The 23,379-nt window shown below is 45.1% G+C and overlaps 2 protein-coding genes across 3 annotated transcripts in view; one reads left to right on the top strand and one right to left on the bottom strand.

The window, feature by feature from the left end:
- Positions 1 to 5,159, top strand: part of LOC121533591 (fibrillin-2) — a 67,028-nt gene extending 61,869 nt beyond the window's left edge. For both annotated transcript variants that reach the window (XM_041839673.2, XM_041839672.2), the window contains exons 60-64: positions 76 to 204; positions 341 to 460; positions 758 to 989; positions 1,674 to 1,833; positions 1,991 to 5,159. In XM_041839673.2, the coding sequence (XP_041695607.2) occupies positions 76 to 204; positions 341 to 460; positions 758 to 989; positions 1,674 to 1,833; positions 1,991 to 2,362 (1,013 nt within the window). In that variant the 3' untranslated portion in view covers positions 2,363 to 5,159. The remainder of the gene's footprint in view (positions 1 to 75; positions 205 to 340; positions 461 to 757; positions 990 to 1,673; positions 1,834 to 1,990) is intronic.
- Positions 5,160 to 6,908: 1,749 nt separating this feature from the next.
- Positions 6,909 to 23,379, bottom strand: part of LOC121533590 (cortexin-1-like) — a 33,033-nt gene continuing 16,562 nt past the window's right edge. The window contains 2 exon segments of the mRNA XM_045205802.1: positions 6,909 to 7,703; positions 7,706 to 8,818. Coding sequence (XP_045061737.1) covers positions 7,512 to 7,703; positions 7,706 to 7,774 — 261 coding nt within the window. The 5' untranslated portion in view covers positions 7,775 to 8,818 and the 3' untranslated portion in view covers positions 6,909 to 7,511.

The following is a 23,379-nucleotide window of genomic DNA, read 5'->3' as shown; positions in this document are numbered from 1 at the left end:
AGAACTCTGGTAGAAAACTGGTAGTTGAATGGTTTTGAATGAAATCTCATGAATGTATATCTTCATCTCTCTTAGACAACAATGAGTGTAATGGGCAGAGCAGTGTATGTGGCTCCAGAGCCTCCTGTGTCAACACCCCCGGCAGCTTCAACTGTGACTGTGGGAAAGGCTTCTCTCTGGACACAACTGGCCTGGAGTGTGAAGGCAAGGACCCAACACACGCACGCATACAGACACACACCACTCCCCCGTCATAAGCACACACACCTACACTTGCTAGTTTTTGCCCAAAAATGCATTTTGGAAAACTAACCTCCCATGTCTGTGACTTCTCCGTCAGATGTGGATGAGTGTGGTAGTAACCATCGCTGTCAGCACGGCTGTCAGAACATGATGGGAGGGTTCCGCTGTGGCTGTCCTCAGGGCTATGTACAACACTACCAGTGGAACCAGTGTGTAGGTGAGTGGGACAGACACACACCAGTCACAAGACCAGTCACTTACTTAAACCCGTTTTCCTTCAAGTGGTTGCATACAGCCACAAGATACGTCACTGCCCAGTATTGAGACATAGGAGCTGTGCTCTATTTGTGTCATATCCTCAATGAAGATTCAGGACCTAACTTACCAAGTATCCGCATCAATGAGAATGAAATATGAAAGATGTAACAAAATCTGATACCATGTGCACAATGTGTTTTGGTTGGTCTTTTACTCATTTTTGACCCCTCTGTGTGTCTCTCTCTCCTCCCTGTAGATGAGAACGAGTGTTCGGGTGCGTCTGTGTGTGGCTCGGCCTCCTGCTACAACACCCTGGGTAGCTTTAAGTGTGTGTGTCCGTCCGGCTTTGACTTTGAGCAGGGAGGGAGCGGCTGCCAGGATGTTAATGAGTGTTCCATGGGCAGTAACCCCTGCAGCTTCGGCTGCTCCAACACAGACGGAGGATACCTGTGTGGCTGTCCTGGAGGATACTACAGGGCTGGACAGGGGTGAGTGGATGGGAGACTTAGCCTTACACTGACTGACTTAACCCAGGGTTTCCCAAATGGTGTCAGGGGTAAGCGTGTCTGCTAAATGACTAAAATGTAAAAATGTACCCACTGATGGGTTGTTGCTGATTTCTTATGGGTTAATGGCTCTTGGTTACAAGCATTGGTTTTATTCACTTATTGGGTCAAGATTAGTATTTTTTTTTTTTTCAGAAAGACTTCAAAAGCTTTAGGTTGGTCACAGCACAAAAATGTATTTGAAACCACTGGGAACCACACCCTCATACAACACAGCACTGTACCAACGGTCACACTTATTTTCTCCACAAGAAAGAGTATCTCGCTGTGTTATAGTTAAGCAATAAAGCCCGAGGGGGTGTGGTATATGGCCAATATACCACGGCTAAGGGCTGTTCTTAAGTACGACGCAACACAGTGTCTGGATACAGCCCTTAGCCGTGGTATATTGGCCATATACCACAAACCCCTGAGGTGCCTTATTGCTATTATAAACTGGTTACCAATGTAATTAGAACAGTGTAAAAATGACTTTTTTGTCATACCCGTGGTATACCAATCAGCATTCAGGGCTCGAACCACCCGGTTTATAAATGTGAGTTGTACTGTGAGTTCTAAATGCGAGTACAATGTCCTGACATCTGTATCTCTCTGTTGACTCCCCAGTCATTGTATAACGGGTCAGGGCTTCCAGGACCAGTATAGCTCAGAGGGAGACGATGAGGACAGTCTGTCTCCAGAGGCCTGCTACGAATGTAAGATCAACGGAGACGTCGGCAAGAAGGGCCGACACAGACGTCACGCTGCTGGGGACAACGACCTTAAGGTACTGTTGCTACTCTCTCTCCTCTTTCTTTCTCTGCACTTTTGTGGTCTCTCACTCATTCTTAAATCTACAGGTTATAAACGTGTACTAGTTGTGTGTATTTGTATGTTTTTTTTTATGTTGCTATGTGCTGACCCTCTCCTCTCCATCTCTCTAGGAGGTGAGCATGGCCAGTGTGGACATCCAGGAGTCCATCCCCATGAACCTGAGCCTGGCCTCACTGCACAACAAGGAGCCCCTGCTGGAGCTGCTGCCTGCCCTGGAACCCCTGGAGCACCACGTGCGCTATGTCATCACCCACGGCAACCAGGGCGAGCACTTCCGCCTGCTGGAGCGCCGCGACGGGAAGAGCGTGCTGAGGTTGGGCAGGAAGCCGCCTCCCCCCGGCTCCTACCGCCTGGAGATCGCCAGCCTGCCCTTGTTCGGGCCGTGGCGCCTCCGACAGCTGGAGGATGAACACGACAGCGACTATCTGCTGGGAGAGATAGGAGACGCCCTACGCATCAAGCTGCACATCCACCTGCACTGAGCTGCAAGCACTCCAATCCTCCCTAGGCTCCCTCCATTCTTCCCTTTCAGCCCCTGGACTGACTTTATAATGACCCCTCTGACCCTTGACCTTAACCCCAGGACCATCCCCAACCAATCGGGGTAGGGGGCTTTGAAAGACTGAGTCAACCAGCCCAACCACCACTTTTTAATTGTCAAGGTTCTTTATTTTATTTTTTCCCTGACCCACCCCTCCTATTCCACTTGGAGAACGAGTGGAGGAGATTACAGAAAGGTATGCAGTGTTTGGACCACAAACCCCTGCCATTTTAGATTTTACACACAAAATGGCTGACGAGAATTGATTCATGCCTTCGAATCCATGAAGCACTGGGAGAAGTGGAAATGGAAGGAGATGCACAAAAAGCTGAAAATGTTTGAAATGGTAAAGAAAGTGTTATAAAGTAGAAAGGAATAAGTATTTTACTGTTGAGTTGAGTTTGTGTAGGACAATCTTCTTATGGTGAAGTGGAAATGTAAGAACCACTGATTTGCTTGGAGAGAAATAGGGGTATGTGTTGGTGAATGGTGGTCCAAGCAGTCCCTCACCTGTCTGTAATCTCTGTGAAATCACAACATTGGGGTTAGAGGTCATGCTTCACCCTACTCAGTATTCTAATGTGTCTGTTAATGTATTGTAGTGTTCAAAAAATGTTCACAAGAAGGACTGCAACATTTACGCAACGTCAGGTTTAACACTAATGTAATGGAGAGTTGGTCATCATGCATAGTATCAACTCTAGGAGTAAAACACCAGCTTTATACTGTTTATAATCATGTTTTCATGTAAAGCAGTGGTAAGCAGGGACCCTCTGGTGTGATGCAGTGTGCTGCCGGCCCGTGTTCTGTTACCTCAATTCTTCTCACTCATCTCCTCCACTCACCATACATTAGCGCTGTTGTAATGCCTCCTCTGGCCAGGAGAGGGCCACACTGTCCCTCAGCATGAACCATGTCCAGTGTCTCAGACAGAGGAGGTAAAAGTCACCCCTAATCACTGTTCCAGGTTCAGATCTTGTTTTATTATCCTTAACAGTTAAAGTTAGGATTGTGGTAGGGTAATCTGATCCTAGCTCTGTGGTTAGGGGCAATGTCTACATCGAAGCCTTAGGTCCTCTCTCCAATAGGCTGCCAGGACATTGTACTAGTGGTGCTGCAGTTTTATTATCATGCACTGAAACTGCTTATTGAATTTAATCAGGGAGATTTGCTTTGAAACGCAGCAAACAGGTCCTGAGGGATTCAGCTTTTCTGAGAGTTTACATTCTGACTGGCAGTGAGAACTCTTGGACGGCTGAACCATCTGCAGCCCATAGAGAAACATAGCTGGAGACGAAACATACTGTAACAACCTCTGGTACATGACAACACTACTACAAACAGACAGTTAACGTTTGGGATTTTTACAGAACACATAAATGCACACACTCACATATACAATACACACATAGGTGAACACCGAACCTTACTGAAAACAAGCATCCATCAGGTCATACTTCGTTTTTTTTCTCAATGAGAAAAAGGTGCTAAATAATTACATCTCTTACTCTGTACAAAAAAAGATTGCGGTCTTGAATCTTGATTGCGAAAAGTGACATTTTTACTAGGTTTATTTTTGTTTTGTGTTTGTCTGTCTTTTGTAATGTCTTAATGCTGAGAACCAATATTATCGAACTTGCTTCTTGAAAATTAAATTGTATATTTTTAAGTGAAATGTAGATGTTTTTGATGTTGTTTTTTAAAAGCGTCAAGGCTGTCCTAACCAAATTCTTATTGTAAACCCAAGATTGAAGTCCTTAAAGTGCTGGTGACTTTGTTTTGCTCAGAAAAAAAGAAAAGATCGAATCCTAAAGTGGCATCCATTTTGTGATCATGCAGTAGATTAGAACATGGCCTTTATTAAGTACCACTGTTTACCTATCATTGTCCTACTCAGCTCATACTGTAGTCTCTGAGCTCATAATGCTGTCGGTTAGTGGGTGCGGATTTCCAGCAGCCTAGTCCTAGATGAGTTTGTTGCAACTACCATAGGTGTTGGCAAGACGGCACAAACAGATCTGGGACCAGGCTAAATTGAGTGTCAGAGACCAAAACACACAGCCATAGTAACATTCTCACTCTACAGTATGTCTCAGTATTGTGAAGTTGACACTGTAACAAGCTATAGGATCAATGCAAACTCAAGGTGGCCATTTATCTCACTCTATCACACTGGCAACCTATCTCTGGTGCTCAACTATGATTTTGCTCTCTGAACATGCAAGGTTACTGCATTGTTCCCACAGCCTGGGCTATATTTATGCATAAACATTTAACATGGGAACTTTGTATACTTTTAATATTTTTTAATCTGTTTGTTATTTTATTTGCCACTATGTTAAGGAAAGAATGTGCGTGTGCATACTGTATCTCAGCTTCAGTGGCAACCTTGAACTTCACTGTTATCAACGCCCGATCGGTCAATTCTGATTCGAATTTGAGGGAGTAAAGAACTCAAACGTTAGTTCTTCAGAGGTGTTCAGGGGGGTGTAGAAACCAGCTGATGGTTTCAATGAAAACCATTAAGCTATACCATACCTCTATCTGGGGCAAAACTGAACATCCCTCACAAACCTGTCTTTTACAATTTTCTAAACTCTTATATGCTGGGACAAATCCATCCATCCAAGATGTATCATCAATTGGGTACATCTATCAAATGAGGGATTCTCATCATTTTGTAAACTTTTGTCAGTGACATAAATGGCAATAAAAGTATTGTGGGTTATATTTTTAAAGGATTGTCTTGGAGTTTCATTTTCCAGCCCTGTGAATGTCCCATTAGTGCTTCGTTAAAGTGATTAAAGTGGAGTAATGTGGTGAAATGCTTTATTGATTTTACAGGAAGAGTAATCTACCCACTCCAAACATTTACTCCCACACTGGAAACACAAATAGAAGAAAACTCAATTTTATTTCACAAAATTAAACCCTGCGTCGCAAATACAAAGCAGTTATGAAAGATATCTACTTACAAATCTTAAACGCAAGCAAAGCTGCCTGCTCTGGGTTTAAGAAAGTTGAAGCTCATTTACTGCATTTCTATAGAATTTAAAAACTCTAAAATGCTATTTGGAGAACAGCAAAAATGACCCCAGACATTATCACATTGGTTGCTGTAGCTTCATTCACCTATACAATTAGCCGCTACACATTAACTCAGCACTGGGATTAAAAACTATAATTTATTATGTACAGATCCTGTTAGCAGAAAAATTATTTTATTAACAATAGGTAAACATAAGATTGCTTTACAGATTTTTGTTTTTAGTTTTATAGCTAATTTCCTGCAATTCTACACATTTTGCCATCGGGTGGGGAGAAATGTTTGCAGTTTTAAAGCTAATTCCCTGCAATTCTACACATTTTGCCATGTTAATATGATATCTGAGTGACTAACACAATCAATGGGGCCCCCCTGGAGGTCAGTGTCCCTAGGCACGGTAATTCAGCCATGATAAGATAGCTAGCTAGACTAACTAGACTAATTTATCAATCTAAAAAATTTTTAACTGACATGGGCTAATTGAGTGACTGTCAGTGAGTGACATATAACAAGAGTAACATTACTGATGCACAACCAGGTTTAGAAATTGGACCTTGTGTTTTCTACTATTCTAACTCAAAAGTAAGTTGAGACCACTACTGAGTTCCCCCAAAATATATATTTTTTAAATGCCTCTTGCATGTGTGTAGATCTTTGTGTTGGTCGCACTGTGTGACGCGCATAGACTAGTTCCGGCAAAGATGTTGGGAAATGTGAGATGTGCGGCAGATAAGATAGCGAGGAACCTCCTCATGCGGTGTAGAGGTTAGTTGAAAAATTGCGGTGCTTCATATATGGAAGCATTCACATTTCACGTTACAATGTGTAGCTAGGCTAGCTCAAGAATCACAGTCAAAAGACAAGATTGAGAGCGCTACAAATCTGAGAAAACATTAGCAAAAGGAAACTTGAGTCAGAATTTCTGGTCTTTCTAAAAGTCGCAGTTGTAGAGTACATGTTTTCACCAAGCTTGGCAGGGTGGTTAAAGCTAACAGGGCAACCAAACAACATGTAGATATAAATGTAGATACTATAGATATGGCTTTGTTTCAGTTATACCAACACAAAACACACTAATAATGTTTATTTGTAGACAAATCACCAGTCTGGTTTCTTAAAGGGGCGGCTGCATCTGTAAACAGTTGTAATATATAGCTAAAATTGATCATTTGTCAGAGGACAATCAATATTAAAAAGGTCATGACTGTCAAATATACTTTAACAAATCATAAACTGGAGGTGCAGAAACAGGTGTGATGTAAATATTGCCAGCTACTATGATATAGACTATACGGTTCATCTAGAGCAGTGTTTCCCAAACTCGGTCCTGGGGACCCCAAGGGGTGCACGTTTAGTTATTTGCCTTAGCACTACATAATGGATTCAAATAATCAAAGCTTGATGATTAGTTGATTATTTGAATCAGCTGTGTAGTGCTAGGGCAAAAACCAAAACGTGCACCCCTTGGGGTCCCCAGGACTGAGTTTGGGAAACCCAGATCTAGAGAGATCTTGTTTGTAATCCCATTATGTTTGTGATGGCTTTGTCAGCGCTCCCCTGCATTTTAGCAAATCTACAGGGACTAGAACAGGAGGAGGAAGTCTTCTGAGGGCAATGCAGCATAGGGTTAAAGCTAGCATTGCAGTACAACCCCTTTCTACCTCTGGCTCAGAGTTGCAAGAAGTCTGGGTCTCAAATGGTCTTGTCTTGGTTACAGTCTGGGTCTCAAGCAGTCTGGTGGTCTGGTTTTGGTGTGGGTCTTGAGGCCCCTTTTCCTCCATCTCTGCACCAGCAGGTAATCAAAGGTCTTGGTCTGGGTGTTGAGGGAGCCGGTCTTCACAACTGTGGTCTCTGTTTCTACAGCAGGGCCAGTCAAACTGCCCCCTTTAGACCCTACCAGGGTCGTTTTCATTAGGGCACACCGTAGCGAAACGTTGTGCAACGGAAAACGAAAACAACATTTTCTTATTGGACAAGTTTGGGTAGTCCCTCCCTGTTTCAGTCCCCTTTCTTCCGTTTGGTGCCTAATGAACACGACCCAGGTCTAGACCAGGGCGTAGTCAAACTGCCCCCTCTCTACGCCCTCCTTGTGTTCGGTCCAGGAGGAGGATGGCATGCGGCTGTAGGGGTCCAGCAGGATGCGGAAGCAGCGCACCAGCAGGAAGACCAGGAAGAGCATGAGGAGCCCCACAAAGGCAAAGGCCGTCCTCTGCTCCGCGTCGCCCCCCACCAGAGGAGGGCTGCTGGGGGCCCCAGGGAGGGAGGGCCCGGGGGATAGCAGCAGCTCATAGTCCAGGGTGGTGACATCGTTCATTCTCCAAGCAGCCTGGCGGCAGAACTTACACACAGACTGGATGGTGGGGGGAGTGGGCAAGAGGTGGGCCACAGTGGATGGACAGACTGATGTATTCTATTCAGCCTTTGTTTATCCAGGTTAGTCTCTTTGAGATGAAGTGTCTACTTCAAAAGAGATTTGGTCTTGATCCCTTCTGACAGGGTGATAGACAAAACAGTATGATCAGACCCAGGACCTCTTCCCCTCACAGTGACCGACCCGTAGGCAGTAGAAGACGACAACAGCAAGTGTTTATCATAGCCCTGTCGTATCCACTCACACGGACAGCCTCCTGGACAGATAGGACATGACACTAACACCTGCCAGAGTGAATAAACATTGCAGTACAACACAGGGCAACAGGGTAGTGCAGTAGTACTCTCCAGTTCTCTCAGTGGGGGCTAATGGTGTGTAGATGGGACCCTCATACCCAGGTGTTGTCTGTAGTGGATGGTGATTGAACGAGCTGACAGCAGCATGTGCCTCATGGTCAACAGGACCAATAATCTTTGTGAAAACAATGTGTCATTCGGAGGGTTGCCTGTGTGTGTGTGTTAAAAAATAAGAGGCTAGAATGCTAATGAGATCACAGTGTGGTCAGTGGATCAATGGTGCTGAATGTGAAAGCAACGCGCAGCACGTCGTGCTAGCGTTAGATGCTAAATAAGCCTTTTTCTCCAGGGAAGGGACAATGAGTGGGCCTCTGTCTATAGCCGTGTGGGGGTCTAACAAGAAAACACTTTCACACTGCAGTCTTCCTATAGAGTGTGTAGTTATAGGTTTGAAAACTCCTTTCTTTCAAAAGCGAGGACATAAGTGCGAAAAGTTCTGTGTCTGTCTGTGTGTGAATGGATTTGACCAGTCACTGGTAGGGTATTACTGTGTTGAAGAAGAGGATCCTCTGAAAGAAGGCTTGGTTCGCTCTGGGGTACTGAGCCAAGCCTTACTCCGGGTCTGTAACCGAACAGTAACTGCTTGTCCTTCGCTGACTTCACAACTTCCTCCCTTCACACAAGCTGAAAGCACAAGAAAACACAATAGTCAACATTACCATTATTACCACTGACCAACATTAACATAATGTTGTATCCATTATTTATGATTGTTATGGGGCTTAAAATGATATGGTTAATGCTTGACCAAGAACTTTAATAGACCATATCCACGACAGATAACTTTAAAACCCTGCAAACTCCCATTGTTAGACTAGGGTCAATAAGTAACAATTACATTCTGACATTTCCCAGCTGCTGTAGTGAGTGTTACACTGCTTGATTACACTCATTTAGTGGATGATTACAGTGGTATTAGAAGAGCATTAACCGTAATGAATACACTCTTGTAAACATTGATATTGCAAATGTCACATTCATATATCAGTGCACTGTTTCAGCAGTTCGTTTGCTCAATGAAAGAAAACGTCACGTGGAATCAAATGGCCTCTCATGAATGATATAAATCACATCTCCCGGACAGCTGGATCGGGTTTCAAATCAGAGGTACAGTACAACATGACACCAGGCCATTACCAGACCATTCCCACAAACCCCTGCACAATGGCCCTAATGACAGGCCCATTCAGTGGGAAGGGAGGTAATTTGGAGCACAGTCAGAGGACAGAGAAGTAGATAGTGAGAGATTGATGAACAGAGCAAAAACACCTGTAGTGGATAGGCTTAGGTACGGAGAGAAGGGTAGAGGGTTGGACAGAGCCAGGTTGGAGTACAGTTTTTGGCATCCTCTACCTCTCCCCTAGCAAGCCGACCTTGACAAGGTGCTTCACACATAACGCTGACACACTACTGTATCTACAAAAAAAGTGTGTGACATCGTCACCTCTGCTAATACTATAGTCTACATCGTAGAGACTCTCTCTCTCACTTCCTCCCTCTCTCCCCTCGACCTCTGAGCCAGTGATGGTGTGCTATTCAATCACCAGCTCCCAAGTGGTCTCCACTCCTGACACACAGCTCCCTACTGACTCTGGGTGGCTGCCTACATGTATGGTTACACACTGAGCACGGTGGCTAAATTAGATCGTGTGTGTGTGTGTGTGTGTGTGTGTGTGTGTGTGTGTGTGTGTGTGTGTGTGTGTGTTCGATTGGGAGGTGGGGGGTCCCTAGTTCGGGGGCGCGCACATACATCTACAATATAATTTCCCCTTCCAGAAATGAGCTCAATATAACATATTGGTCCATATTATCAGGCAGGTGTGCTATTTAACAATAAGCATTATCACCGGATGTAGCCCACCTGATTCAGCATAGTGGCTATAAATAAATAGGCTGAGGGTTGCCCATCTGCATTTACCCCATTGGGCTCATCATTAGCGAGATCACTTAACTCTAAAGTCTAAACATTAGGCTATCTTGTTGCTCATTATACCAACATTGAGGACTTGAATGTCCCAAATAAAACGTTCCACTGGCACTCAGCCAACTAAGGATCATGTACTGTGAATATAATTAGAGAGGAAGAGGCTAAGAAAGAGGGTTTACTCCGCCCAAAATCTGTCCACGAAAAATAATACCACAAAGTGAGACATTTTTGTATGGAGGTCAATGAGAGTGTCGATTTTTGATCAACAAAAAAATGAATTGCTAATTTGCTTCGTGAGACTTATATGTTCAAATAAAAGTTTCATAATGGTTTGGTTGTTAGAATGCACTGATAAAAGTTGACGTACGTGGCATTTCGGCCTGTTGTTCACACGCATATCTGCCCTCTAATCATGCCCAATTTCCACATAACACGATAATTTGGATAGCCACGGTAGCTTCGCCAGAGATCTGTATATAATGACAATATGCTCATGTCTCCGCCCTCACAATGGGAGTTGTTGTCCCAAAGTCGGGACGGCAGGTGACAAGCTTAGGTCGAAAATAAGCCCATAGAAACACATTGGGCTTATTTTGGACAGATTTTGGCTAGAGTCAAACCTCTCACTTCGCTTCTTCCTCTCTGGGTTCGCCCTCATGTGGGTGCTAGCAAGCTAGAAAGCAGGCTAGGTAGTGCTAGGATTTAACAGACAATCCAGTAGGGGCTGGAAGATATAATGAGCTTAGATTGGTCAATAGCGCCGCAATGTCCCGGAGTATTTGCAAAAAGTTAATCTTTCCCCATAGAGAATAATAGAGGCCTCTTGCGGCCAAAAGGCTGCTTTAGCATGGGCCTCCACCATTTTAATGTAGTCAACTGGGTGAGATTTCCAACTTCATTGGCTGATCCCTCCTGGTGACCCTGTTTGAGTCATGTCCAACCGGGTCATCAGGAGGGATCAGCCAATCCTGAAAAAGAAAATGGACTACTTCAAAATGGAGATTGCCTCAATGGCGCTGCCCGTGTGCTCACAGATGCCATAATGGGAACTATATACGGATGCTTTATCTATCATTCTCTATGGCTTTCCCCAACTTTGGTCCCGCCCTGTTCACGCATCCTCGCCCATGCTCGAATCGCCCAACGGTCCCCCCGCCCACTTCACTTCCCTTCCCTCCATTGAAAATGAATGGGGCTCCGTTGTTTCATCGCCCCCAACGTGTTATGTGGAAATGCACCATCATTGGCTAGAATGGTCCCACTTGATCTCACCTCCTGACCCATTGTTAGAGCGGTCACTCAACTATCTTGTCAATATAATAGATAATCTTTGATATAATGTAGGCCTACCTGTTACATCTGACCCGTGTTACATTTAGCCCTGGTCTTCCCTATGCATTCAACGCCATTGGCGCCCTGGTCATGGCTCACATCAATACCATTATCCCAGAAACCCTAGACCCACTCCAATTTGCATACCGCCCCAAAAGCTCCACAGATGACGCAATCTCTATTGCACTCCACACTGCCCTTTCCCATCTGGACAAAAGGAACACCTACGTGAGAATGCTATTCATTGACTACAGCTCAGTGTTCAACACCATAGTGCCCTCAAAGCACATCACTAAGCTAAGGACCCTGGGACTAAACACCTCCCTCTGCAAATGGATCCTGGACTTCCTGACGGGCTGCCCCCAGGTGGTATGGGTAGGTAACAACACATCTGCCACGCTGATCCTCAACATGGGGAACCCTCAGGGGTGCATGCTCAGTCCCCTCCTGTACTCCCTGTTCACCCATGACTGCATGGCCAAGCACGACTCCAACACCATCATTAACTTTGCCGACGACACAACAGTGGTAGGCCTGATCACAGACAACGATGAGACCGCCTATAGGGAGGAGTTCAGAGATCTGGCAGTGTGGTGCCAGGATAACAACCTCTCCCTCAACGTGATCAAGACAAAGGAGATGATCGTGGACTACAGGAAAAGGAGGGCCGAGCACGCCCCCATTCTCATCGACGGGGCTGTAGTGGAGCAGGTTGAGAGCTTCAAGTTCCATGGTGTCCACATCACCAACAAACTGTCATGGTCCAAACACACCAAGACAGTCGTGAAGAGGGCACGACAACGCCTATTCCCTTCAGGAGACTGAAAAGCTTTGGCATGGGTCCTCAGATCCTCAAAGATTCTACAGCTGCACCATCGAGAGCATCCTGACTGGTTGCATCACTGCCTGGTATGGCAAATGCTCTGCCTCCGACCGCAAGGCACTACAGAGGGTAGTGTGTACGGCCCAGTCCATCACTGGGGCCAAGCTTCCTGCCATCCAGGACCTCTATACCAGGCGGTGTCAGAGGAAGGCCCTAAAAATTGCCAAAGACTCCAGCCACCCTAGTCATAGACTGTTCTCTCTGCTACCGCACCGCAAGCGGTACCGGAGCGCCAAGTCTAGGTCCAAACGCTGCTGCTACTCTGTTTATTATCTATGCATAGTCACTTTACCTCTACCTACATGTACAGTGGCTTGCGAAAGTATTCACCCTCCTTGGCATTTTTCCTATTTTGTTGCCTTACAACCTGGAATTAAAATCGATTTTTGGGGGGTTTGTATCATTTAATTTACACAACATGCCTACCACTTTGAAGATGCAAAATATTTTTGGGGGTGAAACAAACAAATAATAAGACAAAAAAACAGAAAACTTGAGAGTGCATAACTATTCACCCCCCCCCCCCAAATTCAATACTTTGTAGAGCCACCTTTTGCAGCAATTACTGCTGCAAGTCTCTTGCGGTATGTCTCTATAAGCTTGGCACATCTAGCCACTGGGATTTTTGCCCATTCTTCAAGGGAAAACTGCTCCAGCTCCTTCAAGTTGGATGGGTTCTGCAGGTGTACAGCAATCTTTAAGTCATACCACAGATTTTCAATTGGATTGAGGTCTGGGCTTTGACTAGGCCATTCCAAGACATTTAAATGTTTCCCCTTAAACCACTTGAGTGTTGCTTTAGCAGTATGCTTAGGGTCATTGTCCTGCTGGAAGGTGTACCTCCGTCCCAGTCTCAAATCTCTGGAAGACTGAAACAGGTTTCCCTCAAGAATTTCACTGTATTTAGCACCATCCATCATTCCTTCAATTCTGACCAGTTTCCCAGTCCCTGCCGATGAAAGACATGCCCACAGTATGATGCTGCCACCACCATGCTTCACTGTGGGGATGGTGTTCTTGGGGTGATGAGAGGTGTTGGGTTTTCGCCAGACATAGCGTTTTCCTTGATGGCCAAAAAGCTCAATTTTAGTCTCATCTGACCAGAGTACCTTCTTCCATATTTTTGGGGAGTCTCCCACATGCCTTTTGGCGAACACCAAATGTGTTTGCTTACTTTTTTCTGGCCACTCTTCCGTAAAGCCCAGCTCTGTGGAGTGTACGGCTTAAAGTGGTCCTATGGACAGATACTCCAATCTCCGCTGTGGAGCTTTGCAGCTCCTTCAGGGTTATCTTTGGTCTCTTTGTTGCCTCTCTGATTAATGCCCTCCTTGCCTGGTCCGTGAGTTTTGGTGGGCGGCCCTCTCTTGGCAGGTTTGTTGTGGTGCCATATTCTTTAATTTTTTAAATTATGGATTTAATGGTGGGATGTTCAAAGTTTCTGATTTTTTTTTATAACCCAACCCTGATCTGTACTTCTCCACAACTTTGTCCCTGACCTGTTTGGAGAGCTCCTTGGTCTTCATGGTGCCGCTTGCTTGGTGGTGCCCTTTGCTTAGTGGTGTTGCAGACTCTGGGGCCTTTCAGAACAGGTGTGTATATACTGAGATCATGTGACAGATCATGTGACACTTAGATTGCACACAGGTGGACTTCATTTAACTAATTATGTGACTTCTGAAGGTAATTGGTTGCACCAGATCTTATTTTGGGGCTTCATAGCATAGGGGGTGAATACATATGCACGCACCACTTTCTGTTATTAATATTTTAGATTTTTTTTTAAACAAGTTATTTTTTTCATTTCACTTCACCAATTTGGACTATTTGTGTATGTCCATTACATGAAATCCAAATAAAAATCAATTTAAATTGCAGGTTGTAATGCAACAAAATAGGAAAAATGCCAAGGTGGAATAATACTTTTGCAAGGCAAAATTACCTCGACTAACCTGTGCCCCCGCACATTGACTCTGTACCCACTGTATATAGCCTCATTATAATTATTTTATTGTTGCTCTTTAATTATTTGTTATCTTTCTATTATTTATTTTTTTCATTTTCATTTGTATTTATTTATTGTTTACTTCAGTTTATTTAGTAAATACTTTAACACTTATTTTGTCTTAAAACTGCATTGTTGGTTAAGGGCTTGTAAGTAAGCATTTTACTGTAAGGTCTACACCTGTTGTATTCGGCGTATGTGACAAATACAATTTGATTTAAAGCGCAATTAAACCATGACCCACTGCTAAAAACTCTGGTTCTAAAATTTTGCATTTTACACATTTCTTGGATTCAGTGGCCATCAAAACTGCTTTCAAAAGGTATGTTTTACCGCGACTGCATTAAGAATGTTAGGCTACAATGACTGGGCACACATATTTCTCTCCCTGTGCAGCACTCGCAATTTGAATGCGCCTCGAGAGGAATATTATTTTCTCGCACAGACTGCAGCAGGCTGAACAATTTAATATGTAAACTATTCTACTATGGGGTTGTATGAATTTTGCTGTTGCTTACTCGTGTTGTTGGCCGTGGAAAATTAAATGTGGACACCAATTTTTTGTAGATAATTAAAATAACGAAAGGTACCGGGTCTCAGGTCCGCCAGGCTCTCATTTGGATAATAGGTGCCGGGTCTCGGACCCGGCGGGACCCGTGTATGTGTGAGCTGGAAACTTTGAAAGGTGACGTCTCCCTCTGACTGTGGGAGAGAGTGGAAAGGCTGCAGTGCTGCCCAGCAGTAGTGGTGCCCACTCCACTGACCAGTGCCTGCCCAGCATGCCACAGAGACCAGAGACAGATGGCAGCGCACCACATGACACACACAACTATGATATCATAACACAGTACAGGCATGCAGATCAGCCTGACTAGCTGTGAGACTGTCTGTCTGCTGCTTCAGAGCCACACATGTCTCTCAGCACGCGCACGCACACACACAGTGTGTAGAGGCATCTCAATTATTTCCAGAAATAGAAAAAGGAAGTAGAGAAGTAGAAAGGGAATGAAGTAAAAGTCATAAAAGACTGCTGGCTGAAAATGTCCCCCCTTGGGGAATGACAACAGGACAGGAAGTACATCTCCCTGCAGTGCCTGTAGCTCCTTGCTTCGTGCCTGTGTTTCTGTGTGTGTGACAGAGACAGAGTACTTATGAAACTGGCTGCTGTTCAATAGGCTCGAAATCACCCTGAGACAAACATTTAACTAATCACCTGTCACATGTTCCAGTGAGCAGACTCACCACCACACAAACAATGGCTATGGATTCAATCATCCAATCATAGGAAACTTTAACTGGAGTTGCAGTGTTCTCTAAGGTCATTCCCTAACCCTCTTTCCTTTTACACTACAATCTGAAGACAAACTATTGATTTTACTTGGAATTGAAAGTTTGCAAGGTTACATTTTAAATTCGGCAAGTACAGAGAGACCTAGCACTATCCAAATGTAGGTTTCTGATAACTATCTAGTAGCTTTGTAAAATCCCAAACTCGTTAGAACTGACCTTGATAGCGTGCTAGAAAGAGGATATCACAAAGCTAGGCTCTAACCACTCTCTCTGTCACTGAGGAGTCAAGGGAAATAATTGTTATGTGGCTGTCAGTCAGAGAGTGTGTGTGTGTGTGTGTGTGTGTGTGTGTGTGTGTGTGTGTGTGTGTGTGTGTGTGTGTGTGTGTGTGTGTGTGTGTGTGTAGGTTTCTGTCACCCATGATGGAACGTCTCATCCTGCATCCAGGAAAACACTCCTTGGTATCAGACGGATGCAGTTACTGCAACACTGGACTGGCCTGAGGCTGCAGGAGAAACTCACTGCTCTGGACTGTGCTGACCTCTGTCCATGTACCAGAATGCTGCCGTTGGAGAGGATGTTAAGTCGAGGCTGCAAGTTTTACAAACAAAATATAATCTAGCCCCCCATTTTGTATTCTACATGAGTCAAATGTAAGGGAGTCCATTGCCTATGTTGTGAATGGCTGCTGTTCATACAAGGATTTGTGCATTGCTAGACATGACCGCCTTGTCGACCTGATAGCCAGCGAGACAGGTAGTCTCACCAACAGCACACATGCATAAACATTCTTGTGTAAGGGGAAGCTGGTTTGATGATGATGGTGATGTGTTTTCCTGTGTGCCAAATATGCCATATATTGTTGTTGAGGCCAGGGTGAGGTGCTCATTTTGGAAGTGGGCTGCTCATTTGACAGCTACATGGAGCAGGCCTTTGCAGAGAAGCTGCTTAAATACCAACTCCTCGTGGCACACTTGGACAGCCTCGGGAGTAGGTGCAAGCTGATATTTGGCAGTCTCGGCCACATACATAGGCTTGCAGTGTGTGGCCTCCAGATTGCGGGCCTGACAAAAACTAGGGCAAAGCAATTGGCTAGGTACTGCTCTGTTTCAGCTGTGGTGGGCAGCCTAGCTGTTTGGAGAAGGAGGTGCTTTCTGTACCCTTTAGTGCCATGCATACATGTTTGGATGTTTGGATCAGTGAAAAACAGATTGGATTTGAAAAGTCATCAACGTAAGCGAATTCAGTATTTTTTTCTACCAACTTGTTAAAAAATTATTTTTTTGTGTGTACAAAAATTGGTAGTTACAGTCTTGTCCCATCACTGCAACTCCCGTACAGACTTGGGAGAGGCGAAGGTCGAGAGCCATGCGTCCTCCGAAACACGACCCTGCCAAGTCGCACTGCTACTTGACACTCTGCTCGCTTAGCCAGCCACACCAATGTGTCGGAGGAAACACTGTACAACTGGCGTACGAAGTCAGCTTGCAGGCGCCCGGCACGCCACAAGAAGTCGCTAGAGCGCGATGGGACAAGGAAATCCCGGCCGGCCAAACCCTCCCCTAACCCGGACGATGATGGGCCAATTGTGCGCCGCCTCTTGTGGCCCCCCGGTCACGGCCGGCTGTGACACAGCCTGGGATCGAACTCTGGGCTGTAGTGACGCAGTGCGATGCAGTGCCTTGGACCGCTGCGCCACTCGGGAGGCCACTTTCAACCAACTTCTAACTTAAATCCAATGACATGGTGAATTTTTTTGTTGATTAAACGTTGAATTCCCGTTAGTTGACAACTCAACCACTTTGTAAATCAAAAATAGACGTTGAACTGACGTCTGTGTCCAGTGGGCTGAGTGTGTACAGTCAGTCAGTCAGTCAGAGGGGAGGGGATGGGCGGATGAAGATTGCTCTGCTTATTTTCCTCCTCGTTAGTCCTCCATTAGGCTCAGTCGTCCACTCCATTACTCCATGAGGACACTTCCTCTCAGCCCTGCTGCTGGAATAAGTCCTTAGAGAGGTGCAGAGGGGACACAGGCCTCATCACTCTTCATAGAACACCCGCATCTTAAGACACACACACACACACCCCGGGTCCGCCTGCACACGGCAATTGGTCACACCAATGGTGACAGAGCTCATCAGAGTAAATGAAGAAATAGATAAATGACATGAAGTTACCTTACCAGGCCCCGCTCTGCCCTTTCCATGCTCTCCAAGTGTGCGCACACACACACAAACACACACACACACACACACACACACAACCTGCAGCAACGTGGCAGAGCAATATCTTTTCATTAAGTCCAACACCATTACTGTATTATCAAACCCCGTCTAACTGCAACCTCTAACTACATTCTTCACTTGGCTCAGCAGGAAGAGGGAAACAAGGCTTTATTTGTTATTATTTATGGCTTGTCTGAATCCTTTCTGAAATAGTCATTAAAGTTGACAAGAGAGAGAGGGGGAGAGGGGGGGGGTATAGAGAGCGAGAGATAGAGAGAGAGCAAAGTAAAGAGAAAGATCCAAATAGAAACCAAATGGGAAAGAGAAAGAAACAGGGTACAGAGAAAGAGAGTGAGAGAGAAGCAGCCCCCTCCTGTAAAGATCCTAACGTCCTCCAGTCTCACAGGACTACAGGGAATTAAATTAACCCTTTCTAATTCGGTGGTTATAAAGCTAAAGTGGAAAGAGAAGCCAGTCAACAAAGCTCAGGGTGTTTGCATGAAAAACATGCTGATGGTATACAGAAGAGGCAAGACTGTATGGTCCATGGGAGATCCTATTGATGCCATCCATCATGGCCCTTATTGATGTGCTTCTTTGATTTGAACCATGTATAGATATACTAGTGCTTGTCCTTTTCCATTCATCACAGCATGAAGGGACTCCAACACCGTGGCAGTGTCTAAAAATCGTTATAGCACCAGGTCACCTTGGGCTCCCAACAACAAACCAACCAATTCCAACCGCATCCAAGCCTTTTAGCGTCAGTAACCACCAGTCTATATATAAACACTATACCCTCACCCACCTCTGTTCAGGGGGACTTTTAGAGACAACAAAAGACAAATGGGCAAAGTGGCATTTCCCTTTACACTTAGCATTCCTCTCAGTCTCAGGCCCTGGTCTCTTACTGTCCCTGTACTTAATGATGCGGGCCGCCATTCAAACACTACTGTAATTCAGATCAAGTTGAGCAATTAAACATACAGCTGTTCCATCTTGAAGTGCTTGCTTAGCCCTGCCATCGCCTTCTAGACGGCCTGCCACTTTAATGAGAAGAGTAGCGCACTCTTTTTTTGCAGTGTGTATGTTAAGGAGGTGGTGGTGCCGGAGCGAGGGGGCAAAAACGTGGAGACAGTTGACCTTTAAAAAAACATTGTAGTGACTAAAAACAAAAACGAGATGAATTGTATATTCATACATTCTCCAGGCATGTCAGCTTACATATATAAATGTACTTTTCTCCCATTCACCACTCGTAAGTTTGAAGTATAGGCCATTCAGGCCTGAGGAAACAGTGTCTTTTGGAGATTACAAATTGTCCATGGGTTCCCTGAAACACATTCATCACTGTGATGGATGACAGGCAGAGGGAGGACAAATCGGTTCTAGACAGGAGCACAATGGCTCAGCGTTTTCCTTTTACAAAGCCCACTCTGTTATCCCACAGGCACATCATGCAGAGTATTTGAAGCATTGACGTGATCAGTCAATTCAAATTCCTATTAGTGTTTGAATCAGTAATGAGACAAATGTTTTACAACATTAACATATCCCCTGCTGGGCTGGTGTTGTGCTAGACACAGGGTCAAATGGTGAGAGAGGGCAACAGCACACTATAACCCAGCTGGGGAGAGGATCCTCCTCTAGTTTAGAACAGCTGCTTCCACTCCAGGATGTTTGTGTAATGTTCCTGATTGTCTGAGCCGTCAGTGTGTGTCGCACCGCAGGGAGCCTGTGGCATTCTATATAGAGCCCATGCTGCTGCTGAGTAATATTACAGTCTTGAGGGTCGGATGTAGGCATTACCCATTTAGAAATCTCTCATTGGCACAAACACATAGCCTACATTACATAAACACACACACAGACAAACATTTAAACACACACACACACACACAAACATACTTTAGGGGGTCCTTTCCCTCACTTCACCCATTCTCAGTTTATATGTATCTACATTTCCCTGTGAAAAAGCAGAACAGGACTGTCTCGAAGAACGACAACACCAAGAAAAGACCCATCACTCCAACCCTGCGTCCCTACGAGACTGCCAAGGTGAAGTGCAGCCTTAGAACGGCCACTCCCCCTACCAGTCACAGAGAATAACACTCAGTCCGGTGAAACTCACCTGAAACACATCTTTAATTTACATCCCAAATCACACCATGAAATATTCAGCGAGACGAGGGCCGTCCGAAGTGGCAGTGAGTGAGGTAGCGTCCGACAGGGCTCGCTCTGTCGGGGCCCCCAGCCACTCATCACAGACCCCCTACCGTCAGCGGAACTGCCAGACGCGTGTAAGGAACTGAGACGCCACTGAGGAAGAGGCGGACGGAGGCAGGGAGAGAGAGGAAGAGCGGAATGCTAATCCCTGTGATTCATGTCTGTATTCATGGAGAAACGCGGACGATAGTCAGCCAGGCAGACAGACATCAATCAGAGGGATCTGGGAGGGAGCGGGTGGCAGGGTGGGCAGGAATATGGAGATGTCAGCACTCCCAAAGTCAGAGGACAGCACTTTCCTCAGTTCGGAGTATTCTGACTGTTCCGCTGTGGGGACAGATCGGGGCCTGTGCCAGATCACGGAACGGCAACGCATTATATTACACGCTCCGCAGAGCACCAAAGCAAAGAGTCAGCAAAGTCAAAACTTTACTAAAAATGTCCAAAGGAAAGGTCAGAAAGGTTAGAGCAACTTTGAGAAAGGATATAATACAATACATTTCAGTCTGTTATAAGAAGACATGCTGACAGATTGGGACAGGATAGTCCACACCGTCTTTTCTTATCTCTGGCCACAATGTTAAGTCTGGCTTTTAAATTAAATGAAAGTTATGTTGAGGACTAAAAACACGGATTCTCCGGTCAAGCTGATAGCTGGGCTCCACATATACAGGACATGCTGACTGTCCAGATCCCATTCACAATAGAAGGCATAAATTGAGCCCTTTAGAATGGATTAAGCAAGAAAAAGAAGTCCCCACAAAGACATGGATGCAGGACGTTGGTAGAGTCAGAGTCAGTAAAACTGATCTCTGGGCTAGGGTAAATCCTCAAGCCTCAGAATAATATATTTCAAAGAAAAGCAGCCCAAACAAATTTAGAGAAGAAAGGGAGAGCTTAACAGAAGAACCCTTCACAGTCAGCAGATTCTAGTCCAAGGAGGCAGTTGGCCACTACACAAAGACAGGTTTAATACTGTAGGTCTGGCTCGGTGTGGGAGGCTAAAGGGCTATCTTTAATAGGGCTCCTCACGCTCAGATGAAGAGAGGGGATAATAAAACCTGGCCCAGAGTCAATTATCAAATGGCTCCAGAATATAGGGACGATAAATATTTGAAGAGATCTTCGGCAGGAAATCAAAACCCTGTGTTTCCCAATCGGCGTTCGAGTGCCATGGAGGCTCTGGTCTCCTCCATTCAAACAACTGTAGATGTATTTCCATATATGGCTGATGGAAACAGTAGCTGCACCTGCTGGCAACTACGGCCTTTCGGAAGATGCCAGCTTCTGTTCGCGGCAATAAAAGATGGTAGACATTCAAAAACGCAGTGTGTGGCCACATCTGAACCGCTGCTCAAAATTGAATCCCACCACAGCGTGATATTTTCATCATGTTAGGAGCTATAGTACAGTAAGGCAAAAAACAGTTCCTATATACATATAAGCAGTGAGAACATATTGAGAGATGATAAGTGCTATGAAATGGATACTAGAGTTTAGTCACCCTGTAGATCTTGATTAGGGCTTGAGTGTTTAGTGTTAATCGCACAGGTTCTGTTTCCTCCTTGTCTCTCCTCTGATTACGGGTGTAGGGACACCTGCATCAGATCAGCATTACCCTACCAACAACAGATTGAAGAAAATAACCCTCCAATTACTAATAACAGTCAACAGGTTTCATGAATAACCCAGGAGGATGGTAACACAATGTAACACAATTCAGATTAGGCCTTTAGGTCTCTCACACTCAGCACAGACTTCCTCAACTCAAATTGCTCTCTCAGACTCCAGTGTTGAGGAGGGAATAGACTGAGGCAATAGATGGCCGTTCTGTATGCACAGCGGGGATAGCCCATAGCACTTCCCTGTGTCTGTGTGTGGCCGCTAGCCCTGCTGTTTCCAATAACACACATATACAGCGCATTCGGAAAGTATTCAGATATCTTGACTTTTTCTATATTTTGTTACGTTACAGCCTTATTCTAAAATGGATTTAATTACTTTTTATCCTCATCAATCTACACACAATTAAAAAGCAAAAACAGGTTTTTAGAAATATTTGCAGATGTATTAAAAGTAAAAAACAAATACCTTATTTACATAAGTATTAAGACCATTTGCTATGAAACTCGAAATTGAGTTCAGGTGCATCCTGTTTCCATTGATCATCCTTGAGATGTTTCTACAACTTCATTGAAGTCCACCTGTGGTAAATTGGATATGATTTGGAAAGGCACACACCTGTCTATATAAAGGTCCCACAGTTGACAGTGCATGTCAGAGCAAAAACCAAGCCATGGAGGTTGAAGGAATTGTCTGCAGAGCTCTGAGATGTCTGCAGCATTGAAGGTCCCCAAGAACAAAGTGGCCTCCATCATTCTTAAATGGAAGAAGTTTGGAACCACCAACACTCTTCCTAGAGCTGAGCAATCGGGGGAGAAGGGCCTTGGTCTGGGAGGTGACCAAGAACCCAATGGTCACTCTGACAGAGCTCCAGAGTTCCTCTGTGGAGATGGGAGAACCTTCCAGAAGGACAACCATCTCTGCAGCACTCCACCAATCAGGCCTTTATGGTAGAGTGGCCAGACAGAAGCCCGCTTGGAGTTTGCCAAAAGGCACCTAAAGACTCTCAGACCATGAGAAACAAGATTCTCTGGTCTGATGAAACCAAGATTGAACTCTTTGGCCTGAATGCCAAGCGTCACGTCTGGAGGAAACCAGGCACCAGCCCTACGGTGAAGCATGGTGGTGGCAGCATCATGCTGTGGGGGTGTTTTTCAGCGGCAGGGACTTGGAGACTAGTCAGGATCGAGGCAAAGATGAAAAGAGCAAAGTACAGAGAGATCCTTGATGAAAATCTGCTCCAGAGCGCTCAGGACCTATGACTGGGGTGAAGGTTCACCTTCCAACAGGACAATGACCATAAGCACACAGCCAAGACAACGCAGGAGAGGCTTCGGGACAAGTCTCTGAACTTCCTTGAGTGGCCCAGCCAGAGCCCGGACTTGAACCCGATCGAACATCTCTGGAAAGACCTGAAAATAGCTGTGCAGTGACGCTCCCCATCCAACCTGACAGAGCTTAAGAGGATCTGCAGAGAAGAATGGGAGAAACTCTCCAAATACAGGTGTGCCAAGCTTGTAGCTTCATACCCAAGAAGATTTGATGCTGTAATCACTGCCAAAGATGCTTCAACAAAGTACTGAGTAAAGGGACTGAATACTTAAAGTACCAGTCAAAAGTTTGGACACACGTACTCATTCAAGGGTTTTTCTTAATTTTTACTATTTTTACATTGTA

Source organism: Coregonus clupeaformis, chromosome 20 (genome assembly GCF_020615455.1).
Source record: "Coregonus clupeaformis isolate EN_2021a chromosome 20, ASM2061545v1, whole genome shotgun sequence".
In the NCBI taxonomy this organism is placed as follows: domain Eukaryota; kingdom Metazoa; phylum Chordata; class Actinopteri; order Salmoniformes; family Salmonidae; genus Coregonus; species Coregonus clupeaformis.
This window is presented reverse-complemented; position numbering and strand designations above follow the sequence as displayed.